At 38.5% G+C, this 15,068-nt stretch overlaps 1 protein-coding gene across 1 annotated transcript in view; it reads right to left on the bottom strand.

The window, feature by feature from the left end:
* Window positions 1–14,273, bottom strand: part of LOC131574402 (solute carrier family 2, facilitated glucose transporter member 9-like) — a 39,132-nt gene extending 24,859 nt beyond the window's left edge. Inside the window, exons 1-5 of the mRNA XM_058828860.1 lie at window positions 14,178–14,273; window positions 12,634–12,744; window positions 7,640–7,800; window positions 3,670–3,794; window positions 2,408–2,553 (exon numbers count right to left, since the gene is read on the bottom strand). Of these exons, the coding sequence (XP_058684843.1) occupies window positions 2,408–2,553; window positions 3,670–3,794; window positions 7,640–7,800; window positions 12,634–12,744; window positions 14,178–14,273 (639 nt within the window). The remainder of the gene's footprint in view (window positions 1–2,407; window positions 2,554–3,669; window positions 3,795–7,639; window positions 7,801–12,633; window positions 12,745–14,177) is intronic.
* Between the last annotated feature and the right edge of the window lie 795 nt (window positions 14,274–15,068).

Here is a 15,068-nt window from a genome sequence, read left to right as displayed (position 1 = left end):
CATTGGTTTAGAACTATTTTTATCACAGTTTCACATTTAAAGAGACACTTTTGCATTTGATAACAGAGGAAGTCATCACTTAGGTTGTTCATAAATGCTTGTTAACACTATGCCCCACAACCAACATAAACACTTTCTTTTTCTGTGGAATCTTCTACAGAACCACTGAAGGCAGCAACCTCATATAATCCGCATAATTGCATCAAGCTCCAATTTAAAATTTAAATTTTCTGCTCAAGCTACTTCAGCCAGGATTCTGTTCCAAACATCACTGTGGTGAATTTCAGCATGCAACTATTCACACAATATTTATAAAAAATCATTCTTGTAGCCATATTGTCTTTGAGATTAAGCCACTCTATTCCTTCTTTCTCATGTTAACAAGGAGCAGTCAGTTCCTCTCCCTTCCCTCCCTTTTACTTGACCACGCAAGCAATGCTGCTGTTACCTCCTCCTACAAGAAGCACCTCAGCTGTGCTGACACCTCTTCTCATGTCCCTTCCTTTTTCAAAGAGTCTCTTCCAGCAAGACACTCAGCTCTGTTTTTGTCCCTCCTTTCTTCAAAACCATCAGTGCTTAGACACTAAGGTTAAAAACCTCTTAGATACTTGCTCAACTTATAAGTAACAGACACACGACAGAGCTCAGCAGAAAACTTACAAAAACATGACAGAAGACGAGTATTAGTAACTAGTATCATTCACAACAAATTCTGATAAGAAACGAACAACTACAGAGCAGCAAAATAAAAACTGCCTCCCATTGAAGGAGTTTCAATGGAAACCCCACAAATCTAGGGAAAAAAATCCTGGCTTGACTAAAACCAAGAGAAATTAAAACAGAAAGACCCACCCACATATAAACTAGAATGTTCAAGCTGCCTCCAATAAATTGGCTGGAAATACTGTAATTCACATCAGCCAAAACTTTGCTTCTTTTACATGCTGATGTTACCAATCTTGAAAAAATAGTTCTACAGATAAAGCATATTTCTTCTTACATAAATTTATGTCTGTCTTTAATGGCATGATATTAATTAATTTCACACTAAAGCAGATTGTAGAAGCAGAACCACTGCCTCCATAATTTGGTAGCGGCAACAATGGTGATGAAAGGAAGGCAAAAAGAGAAATAAAACCGGCAAGAATGAGCTGGAATCAAGGAATAAGAATTTTCATGACATCTCACCTTTAAAAGTGTATGCATGTCTCAAAAACCCAAATTAGAAAAAACTTCTCCTACATAAGGGCTGCCATATTCTAAGCAATCAAATTGGCCCCTTGAAATTTCATACACTCATCTGTAAAAGACTTGCTTCCAAGGCAAGAGAAAGGACATCTGTAGAAGCCACTCAATCAAAGCTATCTTAAGTTTTTTCCTAAAATCTGTTGCTTTGGATGGGCAGGGGAAAAATCTATCCTTCAATAAAGGGTAAATTGAATCAAATAATTTGCCCTCAGGACAGCTGAACAGAATAAATGGACAGAATAAGAAAGCTGGTCAGGCAAAAATAAAAGTGTCAGGGAGAACGGTATCATGTATTTACAAAGGAGTTGCCTTTGGATAGACAGAGAAAGACAAGCTCCTCTCACTTTCCTACCCCTTGCTACTTTTTCTGGCTGTCAGAAGGGATTCTGTACTTAAGTTTCAGTGTAAGAGGATTGCTGCAGACCTTTCCTCCACACTGCCTTGAAGATTCATCTCTGAATGGAAAGCACCTGGTCGGATCAGACGACCACTGTGGCTCCTTCCAACTTCACCTGTTGTGTGAATCTGTATTTCCAATTGCCAGCTTGATAAAACTCAAGTTCATTTATTCAGAGTAATGATGACATCCAGTGGCCACCAAGTTAATCTCAGCCTATGACAGCAAAACAAGTCTTATCTGAATAATCTTTCCATAAAGGTGTGTGTTAACTGTGCTTTTCTATCAGTCTGAAAACAGGACAAGTAAGGATTGCACTAAAAGGTACGCTATAATCACCAAGCAAGAGTCTTTCTGTTCAGGTTCCCATAATAACTCTAATCAAGCCTTTTTTAGTTCTATCTCACATTGAAAAATTAGAGATCAAAAATATAAAAACTCTTAAGCATTCCCATGGTGCCCAAAGAAACTGGAAACTAGCAAAAATAGATGTACATCAAGAAAGGGGGAGAAGGAGATCTGGATAAGGCAGTTCACAAGGCACTCAAGCTGTTGAAATTGCCAGCCACATCTACCAAACTTAGTCATGCTTTTAGTACATGCTTCTAGAAGACATGGAGGAAACTACTTTTCAAAGTGCTTCAAAACAAAAAAGAAATATTTCTGTTTTCCACTTTTGCAAAGAATCTAATCAAAACATGAAAATAGGACACTTAGAACATGCTTGTGTTCTTTGATAGAAAAGGTCTCTTAAATACTTACTTGCCCAAATATTTCTGGAAGGCCCAAAACTTGACCAGTGAAAACACCAATACAAATGAAAATTGCTGTGACCTGACCCAATGAACCACGGATTTCCTTAGGAGATATTTCACTCAAATACATGGGGAGAGCACTTAAGGAAATGCCTACAAAGGAAGAACAAAACCCATATATTAAGTCAAAACATTTTTATTATGCCTGGTATGCAACAAATTTCTATTGAAAGGCACCTGAGTGATAATCCACTCACAAGAGTGGCATAAAAACATGCAAGGAACAGAATTGTATCTATTCACACATAACATGAATTATTTTCCTTGTATGTCTAATTACTCTCACACCATTTAGTATCTATGGGAGTGATTATCTGTTGCAGATCTACAGCGATGTGTGTAGGCTGCTTTTTGATGTGGAACACCAAAGGTTACTCAGAGATGAGAATCTCCAGGAGAATAGATTTTATGTTTTAAATTTGCTCATCCCAAAGCAAGCAAAATCATGTTAATACTGTTGTGGCTAAGGGAAAAAAGCCCAATGCATCAGTCAGAGAGAGCAGACATTGTCAGATGAAGTATTATTACTGTAAACAGTATTAGCAGATGTTCCTCTCAAAACAGGCTTATAGCTACAATGAACTCTTCACAATAGGCATGAAATAAGAGTTGGAATGCTGCTTAAAGCCAGGAGCAGAACAAACAAATGCATGAGCTTGGTCTGTGCAATGACAACATTTGCACAGCTCCAGAAATTTGGTTTTTTGATGGTATCTGAGACAAAGATTAGCAGAAACCCTTCCTTCTAGCTGCAAGATTATTCTGGAGCTGCAGTGCCTCCATGGTTTATTTTCAGACTGGGAAGACCATAGTGCTAGGAACAATTGATGAGGTGCCAAACCTTCCCTAGTCCTGCAGGTGCATTAACATGGGATCCCACAACTTGTAAACACAGCAAAAAGCAGTGTTTGTAAACAGAATACACTCTCCTAGTCAAGGGATTTTCATGGCATGGAAACAAATAAATACACTCTACCATGGCAGGAAGAGGAAAGGTGTGGAAACAGCCATGGTGAGCATCCATTCCAGTGTCTCCTCCAAGCAGATCCACCAGCTCTTCAAGTGCCATTTTGTCCCAGTGAAATCAGTGTGGCTACAGCTAGTCCCTGAAATACCTCTTTGATGTCAAGCAAATTCTAACCGGGGAAGAGGAGAAAGTGTGTGCATGGCACAAGCATTTCAGTCATGTAGAGTGTGACCAAAGCTTACCTGCATCAACACCCATGATAATGCGGCCCAGTATGAGCATTTCAAACGACCCTGCCAGCAAGGACAGGGACATCAACAACGCAGCTGCCACTGCAAACACGTTATTGAGCACCAACGTGCATTTCCTGAAAGGCAAAGATGGCTTAGATAGAAACCAGCATCATGGCAGTTAAATCTAGTTGTATTAGAAGCACACTAAGCTCTTATTCTTAAATATCTATAAATAAAAAGCGCCTAACAAACGCTGCTTCTTAGATGAGTAGAGTTTTGAAAAACAGTGCTATACCCATGTGGATACAGTTTCAAACCTATACCACAGTTTAAAAGAAAACATAATGTAGATAGCTGAAGAGCTGTACTCCAAAAGCCAACTTATGTATCCTAAAAACACAAGTGCCAGGCCTGAGGCCCTGTACATGGGTATAAATAAGCATACTCTGGATGGATGTCTGTATGGAGAACCCAAATAATATCGTTCAAATAGCAATAAGCTGATATAACTACAGGCACTTTAATGTTCCATACAGTTTTTGGCACTTCAAGAACTTCCCAGCTGTGACATCATCTATGTCATTATAATTCATCTGTAAATACTTGATATTAAAACCATACATTGAGGAAAATTACTTCCTACTTGTAAAGTTACGAAAAAATTTGAACTCATTGAAGTAATAAAAATCGACCCTTTTCTAAAAATTGTTGGAATTAACCAAAATACAGGTTTACATATTTCTTCCCCACTTTTAAAATTATTTCATTCTATAACAGATAAGTTAAATAAAACATTAAATTAATTTAAGTTAAATAAAACATTAGGGTTTTTTTCAAATAAAAAAAATGCTCTTTATGGCAAATTATTACTTTGTTAAAAAGTATAAACAAAATCACGACAATATATTTTAAAATTTTCAAAACATCTAAATTTGTCATTTGCCAACAGCTTAATTCCTTTTAGTCTTCATTTTTCATAACTTTCCATTCAAGTTTGAGGGATTAATTAAAAAGGAGTGACTAGGAAGGCTGTCTACCCCTTTCCTTTCTAGAGCAGGTGAAAAACTCTCCCACTAGTTCTTATTTTTTTCAACATGTAAGTATCAACTTACTACACCCGTTGAAAAATTTAGCCAATTTCTCACAACAGAGGCATACCTTTTTGAAAGGAAATATTTTTCACACTTGTATTTTTAATTACTCTTCCTCCTTTCTAGTGAGTTTTGAACACTGAATTAATAACATGGCTTGAAGATTGAAAAATGGGATACAATTAATTTAAAATCTATACAACATAACTGTCAGAATGATGACTACACTATTTGGAACAGATTTTTCAGATGGGTATATACTCTGAGATGGCTGGAGTGATACAAGTAATGACAAAAACGGGAAAAATGTTTGTTCAGGTCAAATAAGTTTTATACATTCATCTGAAGACATTGCTTTGTTCTCCTTTAATTTAAACAAAAACTATAAAATACATATATTTTGAGAAAAAGTTGGCCAGCAAACTCTTATACTATGCAGCTGAGAAAAGCACAGCCTAACTAAACATGATAAGAACAAAGACTTTGGCAGGCTGAAAAGGAAGGAAAATAAGAAAACACTCTATTTAGAGTGTTACTATGGAAAGTAGTGTCTGTGGCAAGGCTTTGGAAGTGCTGGGGCTGTAGGGGTGGCTTCTGTGGGGAAATGGAGCGAGGCTGTAGCAAGGTCAGTGGAAGAGAGGGTGATCCAGAACTGAGCTAGGACATCCCCAGAGGGACTGTGGTTCATGGGGATCCACTCTGGAGCACAGGAGGAGTGAGGAGCAAGGAATGGCACAGGGAAGTTGCTGCACACTGACCCTGACCCCTTGCACTGTCCTTTCTCTCACTGAAGGCACTTGAGTGTGACCATTGCCTGTGGTACCAAGAGGAGAGAAGCCTGTTGTGATGCTCAGCCTAATATGTCTCCCTAAAAGTGACCTGAACAATTCCTTGAGCATATTGGTCTGGGTGCTCAGGATAAACAACAGCAAACCCTCTTCATCAGAAGAGGAGAATTTTAATTACCAAGTGTCAAAGCCACATCTGAACATGGGAATTATGTTTATGTGGATGAAGGTTCCCTTACAAAAAATTACTCTACATGTCTCTTGAAGTAAATAGGGCCTTTGAATCCAGAAATTTGGAATTTGTGTTTTTAACCTTACAGCAATATGATTCAAAAGTGTTCTTTTAAATTCCTACATTATTTCTGACTAGTGCTTTTAATCCCCCTTAGCTCATTATTCTTTGTCAGTGTAAATGGAGCTCAGCTTCATCATACCTACAGCCCTCCAACCTACACTTGAGCAATTTAACAGCAAAGTATTTTATTGTTCTGTCAACATTTCACTGTGTGCTCCTCAATTACCATAATGATGTGTCAGTCTGGGCTCCTAGACCAGACAAACACACTGCAGTGTGAACAGCAAACTCAAGAACCAGTCTGGTGAGCAGCCTTTCCTCACACAGCCCCTTCCCATCTCTGTTCCATCACTCATCCACTGGATCTGTAACTGAGCTGTTCTCCTGGCTTAATGGAGACAAACATAATCAACAGGGACAGAGTCTGCAAGTGTAAAGGCCTGCCCTGGAAACGTGACCAGCTCCAGTAGAAGTGGTGTATCTATGACAGATCAGCCACCATTTTAACAAACCTGCACAAAAGGGGTTCCATTCCTCACTGAAAATTCTAGCCTTCTGTGAACCCATTTTTACTTAATTTGTTTTAATAAAGACTCAGCAATATTCTGACAATTAATCAGTCTGAGTCAGGCACAGTTTAATATTTCTAACAAGTATATGAAAGCCAAACATATGATTTGGCAGAAGAAATTGAAAACCTAAAAAAATTAAATAATGTAACTATGGAAAATATTTAAAAATTGAAAATCAAGTGCTGAAGTGACAAAATAAATTCATGAAGAATGGATAACAGCTAAGAATACTGACTTGCTGTAAGCATGAAATGGAAAAACCTGAAAATACCCTCTTTGAGATGAAAAATGATATATGGACAAGTTGGGAGAAGGTGAAAGAGACCTAGGAAAGTACAGTCCTATGGAAATCGTCAAAATGTATGAATGTAAGATGTAAAATGTAAGAACACTGGAGGTTTACACTTATATTTAAGCCTCCATGATGATGTTCTCCTGTGATTTAACTGACCAAAAGATATCAAATAATACTGAATTTACAATTAAGAAAAATCCAAATGAGTGGTTATGATGAATGCTATGATGGCGGTTTTTTTTTTCCACGCCCTTCTAAATATAGATAAATAGTAAATTAAGTTTAAAATTCTTTTCAGAAGACTGTATGACACAAAAATTTGACAGAAATAGTATCTGCAGCAAAAATGCAAGCACACACCAACACAAGCACTCCTAAAATACTCATATTCTCTATGGTCAAGACTTGGTCAAATGCTGCACTGTACAGAATGGATGGTGTACCCCTTCTTGGGGATGGCCATACATGAACTTCATCCTAGGCCAGTTCTTCAAACTGTATTTTAAGTTGACACAAGGATTGAAAAAAATCTGAAGTATTGAATTGAATTTGAAGGATATAAAACAAAGTAAATTTTTATTATCACATGACAGCAATTGCTGTTAAGAAGCAAATGAGATATGTTGATATCTTTCTTTGTTTACAGTTAGATACTCAGTAGACTCATGAAACAAGATTCTGTCAGTCCTTTGTGAAATAATTTCTATTTTAGGGTATTTTCCTTTGTCACACTTGACAAGTCACACTCCTTGACATCTCAACCCACTGCTCGTTCAGGATAAATGGCTTCTGTGACTCAAATGATGCACAGTAAATTTTCAGAATTGAAAGTTTTTTTGGGTTTTTTAAAATTATTTTTTATTTAATAAAAGTAAAACTTTCTAGAGAGACTAAGTAAGAAACTACTTTAGAAAATGCAAGTTTTCCAGAACACCTACCTTCCAAAGAACTTCACAATTGGAGTAACAATAATAGCACCCACAAGGCCACCGATGGCAAAAATAGAAACAGTTATGGACCAGAGAAGTGTCAGCGTGCCTTCATCCACTGAGAAGCCATACCTCCTCTCCCAGGTTTCATTGTAAAACTTCTTGATATACTGTAAGAAAATACATAATAAAAATATGTGAAAAAAAATATCACATTTTGGGAATACAGCTGAGCAAAACAGAAACAGTTAAAAACCCAGAAAACCCAGAGTAGCTTTCTTTCAGGAATTGCTCTTCTGTCTCTCTCCTCCAAAAAAAATGGGGCCTCATTTATAGATACAACTGCAATAAAGCTAACTAAATCTGTCCTAGTATATATACATGTAACTACAAGGCAGTACCAAAGCAGAAGGGGAAAAAGCCCCACAGGTAGACAAGAATGTGCAGGACATGATTACTCTTTAGCCTTTAATGTGTCAAAGTTTATGCTCTTCATCTGCTTTCCTCACATGAGAACAACTACAGGTTTTTGAAAGATGCCTTCTAACAACTTCCCTTCCCCAATATTTAATTAGTCTAAGTTCTTCATCTTTTTAAAAGGTAAAGATGTCATAGCTCTAGGACAGCACTTAAACATAGTCTCTGTATTGCCTGCAGAGACATCACCTGTTTAGTGACTAAATATTCTATTTAGTCAAGCTTCCTTGTTTTTATGCTGCTCCCATTTCAGCACTGAGGAAATGCCACTGTGGTGCCTGATGCTCTGGCTAGGATACAGTACCAGGAAATTGCAGTCATCACAGCAGAAGGGCACAACACACTTGGGAAAAGCTCTCAAGCTCTACAATACCAAAAGTTTAATCTTGGAACTTCTTCCAAGTTTCTTCTCCAATTTTCTTCACAATGTAAGAGCTCCTAAATTATCCTGGGACAGGATGCAGCATAATAAGCCACTACTTTTTCCCTGTTCAAACCAGGAACTTCAAACTTCACCTAAAATCTGACCTTGAACACATGAAATATTCTATTTGAGGGCCTTTAGTTTGAATTATCACTTCTCTACCTACAAAATACCTAAGATAAGTGAAGGTAGAATATACAATCTTCTGTCTTCCATCTATAAAATTTCTAGTAAACTTCTCATGCCCTTAATTAAAAGGCGAACTGGGTTATTTCTCCCATCCTATCTTAAATGTTTCTAAATAGACAGGGAAAAAAAAATTTAAAAAACCAAGTCCATTTGGGGCTTGAAGAATTTAGAAATCTCACAGCAAAATTCCAGATGGATCTGCCATTAAATCAAGAAAAAGCATCTTAGTTCTTTAACACCAATACTCAGATTATATTTAGATTCAGACATCTTCTTGTCTATTTGAAATTAATTTCTGATAGCAATGAATATTAAGAGAAAACACTTTTAGAATATTATTAACATTTCTTGTTAATGACAGTGGCTAAAAATAGGTAGTCAAATTACTCTCCCCTTGTGTTATGACTAATTTTCTCAGCATAGCTTAGTTATTTACAAGGAGGCATCAAATAACTGCAAATGTTCAAGAAAATAAAGTACAAACTAAATCACTCACTGGTAACAGATAGATGGATATTCTGACATGTATTAGCATCTCTCTGTGGTCTCCCATTGCCAAGAAACAGAAGGCTAATAAAACACAGAGATTTTCAGGAGATGCACATGAAACAAAACTAACCTGGTAGAATAAATCCACTGAATTTGAATCTATTGAATTTTGTGTAAAAGCTCCTTTGGGATTTTTATCAGGTGTCTCAATAACACTAAAGGCATAAACCTATATACAAAAACTTTAGGCCCTAAACAAAGCCTACAAAAAATGGTGGCTGATATCAGTATCTTATTTTCTCAACTGCCTCAGTTCATGATGATAGTGGTGCTGGGATGAGAACGAGAAGAGGAATATAAGTAATATAGAAAGTTTTATATGTATGAATCTAATGGATATATTTTAAAAACCAGAGAAATATTTTCCTTGTCTTTCCCATAGTTACAGAGGTCATTCACACAGTGACAGCCACTGAACTGCTGTCACAGCAGGCTGTATGTTTGTGCCATAGGAACTCAGAGCTGCAGCCTCCTGCAGGAAGAGGGCAAGGGCTACAAAGCAGAAAGTAGCAGGGACTTTGCTTCCTGCACAGAGCACAAAGCACATCATTGTTTCACAGGCACCATCCACAATCAGTCCATGAAATGAACTGTAGAAATGCAGCTCAGAAAAAGACAGCTTCATCTTGTATTCAATTAAATCTTTTGTCTTACTACTGGCAAATGCTCCCATATGTTTTTAATAAATTCTGGTAACTCTTTGAACAAGCCCATGGAAACTTGTAATTCTGGGTTTCTCAGGGAATCATACCTGTGATGGGCCATGCTCTTTCCCACAGAACTACAGGGAACTGAGTGGGAAGCAATCTCAGCTCTGAACAGAGTATGTGCAGCTTATTTCATCCTTGCAACAATCAAGAACTTAGACTAACTCTCCCTCATGAGATGACCTGAAGTAAAGCCCACCAGTGAGAACTATAGGAGAATTCCCCTGTGGTTTGATGAGCTGTCACTCATTAAGTTTGTGACACAAATTGTGGCACTGAAAGAGAATGGACACAAGAATTTACAAATAGCTCTTCAACATTTCAGTCTTAAATTAACTTCCTTCACTCCATCAGCTCCTGTTGACATCCTGCTACGCGCTCAGTTTGAGGATCCTGGAAACATTCTGGGGTTTAGTTAACTGCCATTATCAAGCCTTTTTTCACTACTTCTCAAAGGAGTGTACAACCCTTCTGGAAGGCTGGATGACTTCAGCATCAAGAGGAATTGTACTGAAGTAAGGAGGGGCAGAAGATACCCAGCATCCTATGGAGAGAAGGCAAATCTTACGATGTCGGCTGTAAGCTGCATGTCACCACAAGATGTTATTTGTCCTACCAGGTTTATAAATGAAACTCAGCTTACAACTTGTAGGAATTACTGCCCTCCCAGTATAACCTCTTACAAGGCTGCTTTTATCTACAGCTACAAGATGCTCTGCTTTGGTGTTTCTCAGTCATAACAGTATTCCCAAAGGGTCACCTTGCAGCAGACTGATTTCTTAACACATGGGGCAAAGGTTCCTTTTCTTTTTCTGCAAGAAGCACAGCTTTGATATGGCTCACTGCTCCCCACCATGGCTGTGACCTCAGCCTATGCTCTTCCCCTCAACCCAGTCACTGCAGCCCCAGGGACAGGGACAGTAAAGTGGTCTGTCTCAGGCAAATGGATGACACACATCAATTAATCCTGGAGCTAGAGAGAGGGTCAGAGGACAGAATGATATTTTATTCTTGAACTACACAACTTCCTTGTCAGTAGAACTACTCCTTAGCCTTAGCTAATGTACATCTTAATATGAATAAGAGAGATACGAAATTCTAAATCAAACACTGAAACGCCAAGGGAGACCTGTAATGGTGTAAGCCATCAGCATAGTGCCCAGTTTCAGCTCAAAAGTCACACTAAAGATTTCAAACAAAACCAGACAATTCTGGAAGTGTTATTAAGTACAAAACCTGGAATTTAGTATTTGTCACGGGGTTGCATCTTCAACCTCCCCACCCACACCTCTGGAATCTCTTGCATAGTTCAAAGAGAACTTTCTGAGTGCTGCCAAGGAGCACACCCTTTCCATCCCTTACACCTGCAGAAAGTGACAGGAAAGCTCTGACTGCCAGGACAGCCCATTTTTCAAATGGTACATCAAGGTTTAGAAACTGGCTTACTCTCACTGCTCTGTTGACAGCCCCAAGGCAGTGCAGAAAGGATTTTTCCATCAGGACAATCAATACCATTGCTCACAGAATTAGAGCTTCTTGCTGATTTTTTCTAAGCTGTGTTTATCCTCTGATGACTGCAAAGTGACGTGATGGCTGGACATGTCATGCTAACATCCAATTTATCCAGTCTGCAATTACCAGTATATAAAACACCAGGAACTTGAAGAAAACTCCCAGAAGTTATGAAGTGAGCAATTAAAAATTTCTGTAGCGTGAGTCTCTTCCTACTCCTTTGGGTCAACAGTTTACCAAATAAAATCCACATATGAAACATAAATTTTAAAAAATGCTTCTTTCATTATTTGCATAAATATTTCATCCAGCTTTAACATGAAAAACCTGTTTAGGTGGAAATCTAGCCACATATTTTAATAGGATATTTTCATAAAAGAAGGAGATTAGCTTTGGAAAGGAACTATTTTGAAATGGAATTTCCACAGTTAATTCCCAATATTTACTAACTACTTTTCAAAATAGTGTTATTTGCAACTCCACTGAATTGCTTCCTGCTGTGCTTGACTGTGTTGAGGGTCTTTAGACAGCCAGTGTAAAAAGAAAATGTTCTGGTTTTCATTTGTAATGAAAATTAAATTAAATTAAATTAAATTAAATTAAAAGAAATTAAAACTGATGTTTTAATGAAATCCCCACAATTCTTGTATACTGAGGCATCACAACAAAACACAGAAGAGGAGGCTCATTATTTAAGAGGAAGCCAGAAACATTATTTATAATATCAGTGCTGTGGGAATGAAATGTTGTGTAACCCTCTAGAATTGAATTGCATGAACAGAAGTTGCCGAACATGTGCATGCAGCTACTGAATACTCTCACTAGTCAGATATAAAAAATACTTTAGCACATAAAAGTGTGCAGGAAGATTCAGGATTAGCCTGGATCTGGGAGAATAAGAAGCAAACCATGTGCACCCACTCACCTCAACGGCAGCATTTAGCTCTCTGACACTTACTGAATTTACGTGAAGACCTCATGGGAAGCAGAAAGAGGGTTTTGGGCAAGGGAACCTTACTCTACGAGATTTAATCCCCTCCTACTATGTCATCAGGAGGACTAGAAAGGCAGGGTGCTGAGGAGCACAATAGTTGGACAAGGCTGCCCTCTACTGACATTAAATTCCACTTTAGCCTGTCACTTACCCCGGCGGGAGCGTTCACCACCGACAGATTGTAACCATAAAGAAAAGACGACCCAAAAGCACCAGTTAAGGAGGCTAAAATAAGACTCCCAGACCAGTTCTGAAAAACAAAGAAAAGATGCAGCCATTGTTAACACACTCAAAATTAATGTACCTCGGGTTTTAAACACCCCTTAGCTATCTTGCATAGCACCTGCAGGCAGATGCCCTTGCTCCAGAATAATAGTCTGAAACACTTCTCCTTGCTCAATCTGAGCCACATTACATTCGAAGTGACAGCATGTCGCTTAACATCTATGGAGGCATAAGTGAACATTTGAACTTCTTTCAACCTCACAGAGTTCTGCTGCAAGCATTCTACCAGCTCCCACACCAAAAAGTAAAATGCTGGGGAAGCATAATCTCAGCAAAGGAAATTGTTGACAGTATATCACTAGCACAATGAAATAAGGCATACCTTACTTTCTGTTATAGAATATATATACATAGTATATCTATAATCTATAATATATAACATAGAACATATAATATACTTACTGTTATGTCTATTTGTATCACCTTACTACATAAGGTGATACAAGAAGTCTGGGGGTAGATCTGACTTGGATGAAAACTCATGAGATGGCATGCACCCTGCCCTTTACCCCTCAACAATAAGGATTAATGAAATTGTGACCAAAAAGAATAAAATTATGCCTACAAACTAGGTTTTGTAATCTAAATGCAAGTTTCCAACAATAACTTTTTGCCACACACACTCTCCAGTGCCCGTTTTCCCAATGGCACACCTGTACTTCTCCCTCCTCAGGTCTTCCCACCTCATCCTCCTCATACTCTTTTTAGCCCAAATCTGCAATTTCTGCTTCCACCTCAGCTGTTGAATAAAATGCAGAACTGCTTTGATTTGAGAGATTTTGCATTTGCATTCCTTTCCAACTTCCCCAGTATTACTTCTCCTGCTGGATTACAGATTATGGCAAAAGAGACGATTCCCAGCCATTCCCAAGAGACATTAGTGTTTTGGTGGCTGGTCAATTGCAAATAATGTTATGTAGATAATGAAACACAACTCTGAATGTGTTAAAATTGATGTATTTTTAATGTGGTTTCAATTTTAAAAACAGCTATGATAAGAATATAGAATTTCAGGCACAGTTCACTGCTGTTTGTGCCCAGCCTCCTCAGTCACTGAAGCCTCAATCTTTTCAAAAGGAGGAAGACCTGCTTAATCAGGACTAAGAAACTCAGCTTCAGTTATATCACTCACCACAGCACAACAGGTTAATGAGTGGATACATTCTGTCAACTGCACAAAGCTGTATGGAAAATGCAGGTGCTGAGCATGGAGGAGGTTTGTGTATATGGCATAGCTGCAGTGACAGCGGAGTGGAACGAGCTCCAGCAGCCTTGCGGGCACAGCAGGGCAGGTGAACACACCACGGCTCTTGGCATGTGCCAGAGCTCCTGTGCCACCCTGCTGGCATAGACTGTGCCCTGTGGGGAGGGGATGAGACACCCGGGTGCTGGGGACAGAGCACAGTGTACCCCAGCACGTGGGGTCTGCGGCACTCGTAGCTGCCAACTCTGAGCGTTCAAAATGTACCATGTAGGACGGCTGAGTGTTTTTAACTTCTTCCACATGATGTGGGAACCTTTTAAGAGATTACACAGTTCATTAACCAGCCTGGTTTTGGTCAGGTCAGGAGGAAGTGTACAGGGGGTGAAAAGCCTTGTAAGAAATATATCCCGTTGAGATCATTACATAAGCCAAACACAGTTTATTATTATTAGCCAGCTTCTTAAAATGAGCCTGCCACACACACACACACAGAGTTTGCACATTACTTTGTTAACAAAATGTAGGAACTTGACATAGCTTTATTTAACTTCTGATGATAACACCTCATATTGGGTGCTTATTATTTCTCTGCTATGCACAAGCATTTCTGCACTTAGAAGAAATTGCTACTACTCTGAATGAATGATGCTGGAGGAAATATTTCTGGTGGTCTACCAGGCTGCTCCCAAAGGGTTCACAAACAATAAGTGTGAGTTCCCAAGTGTCATGCAGTAATCTTGGTGCAATGTTCCTAAAAGGCTCTACTCCAACAACATTAGACACATCAGAAAAATCCTGCAATGAAAAATACTTGGAACTTATAGCCTAATGGTTATTAAAAACATCAATAAAGGCACAAAACTTTCAGTACAGGCAAATTATATGTACATGAGGCATAGTGGAAGATAATGCAGGGCAAATCGCAGAAGTGCTTCGAAAGCCTCACACTGTAATAACTGGGTTTAGAAACTTACTGAATACCATGAAGTTTTTAAGCATACAGGCTGCTGCAGAAACCTCAGGCTCAGTCAATTCAGAGGTCTTGGAACTTGGAATATGAAATTCAACTTCTCCATGACCTGTCTCCTCATTCACTA

The sequence above is a fragment of the Poecile atricapillus genome, unplaced genomic scaffold (genome assembly GCF_030490865.1).
Source record: "Poecile atricapillus isolate bPoeAtr1 unplaced genomic scaffold, bPoeAtr1.hap1 scaffold_294, whole genome shotgun sequence".
NCBI lineage: Eukaryota > Metazoa > Chordata > Aves > Passeriformes > Paridae > Poecile > Poecile atricapillus.
This window is presented reverse-complemented; position numbering and strand designations above follow the sequence as displayed.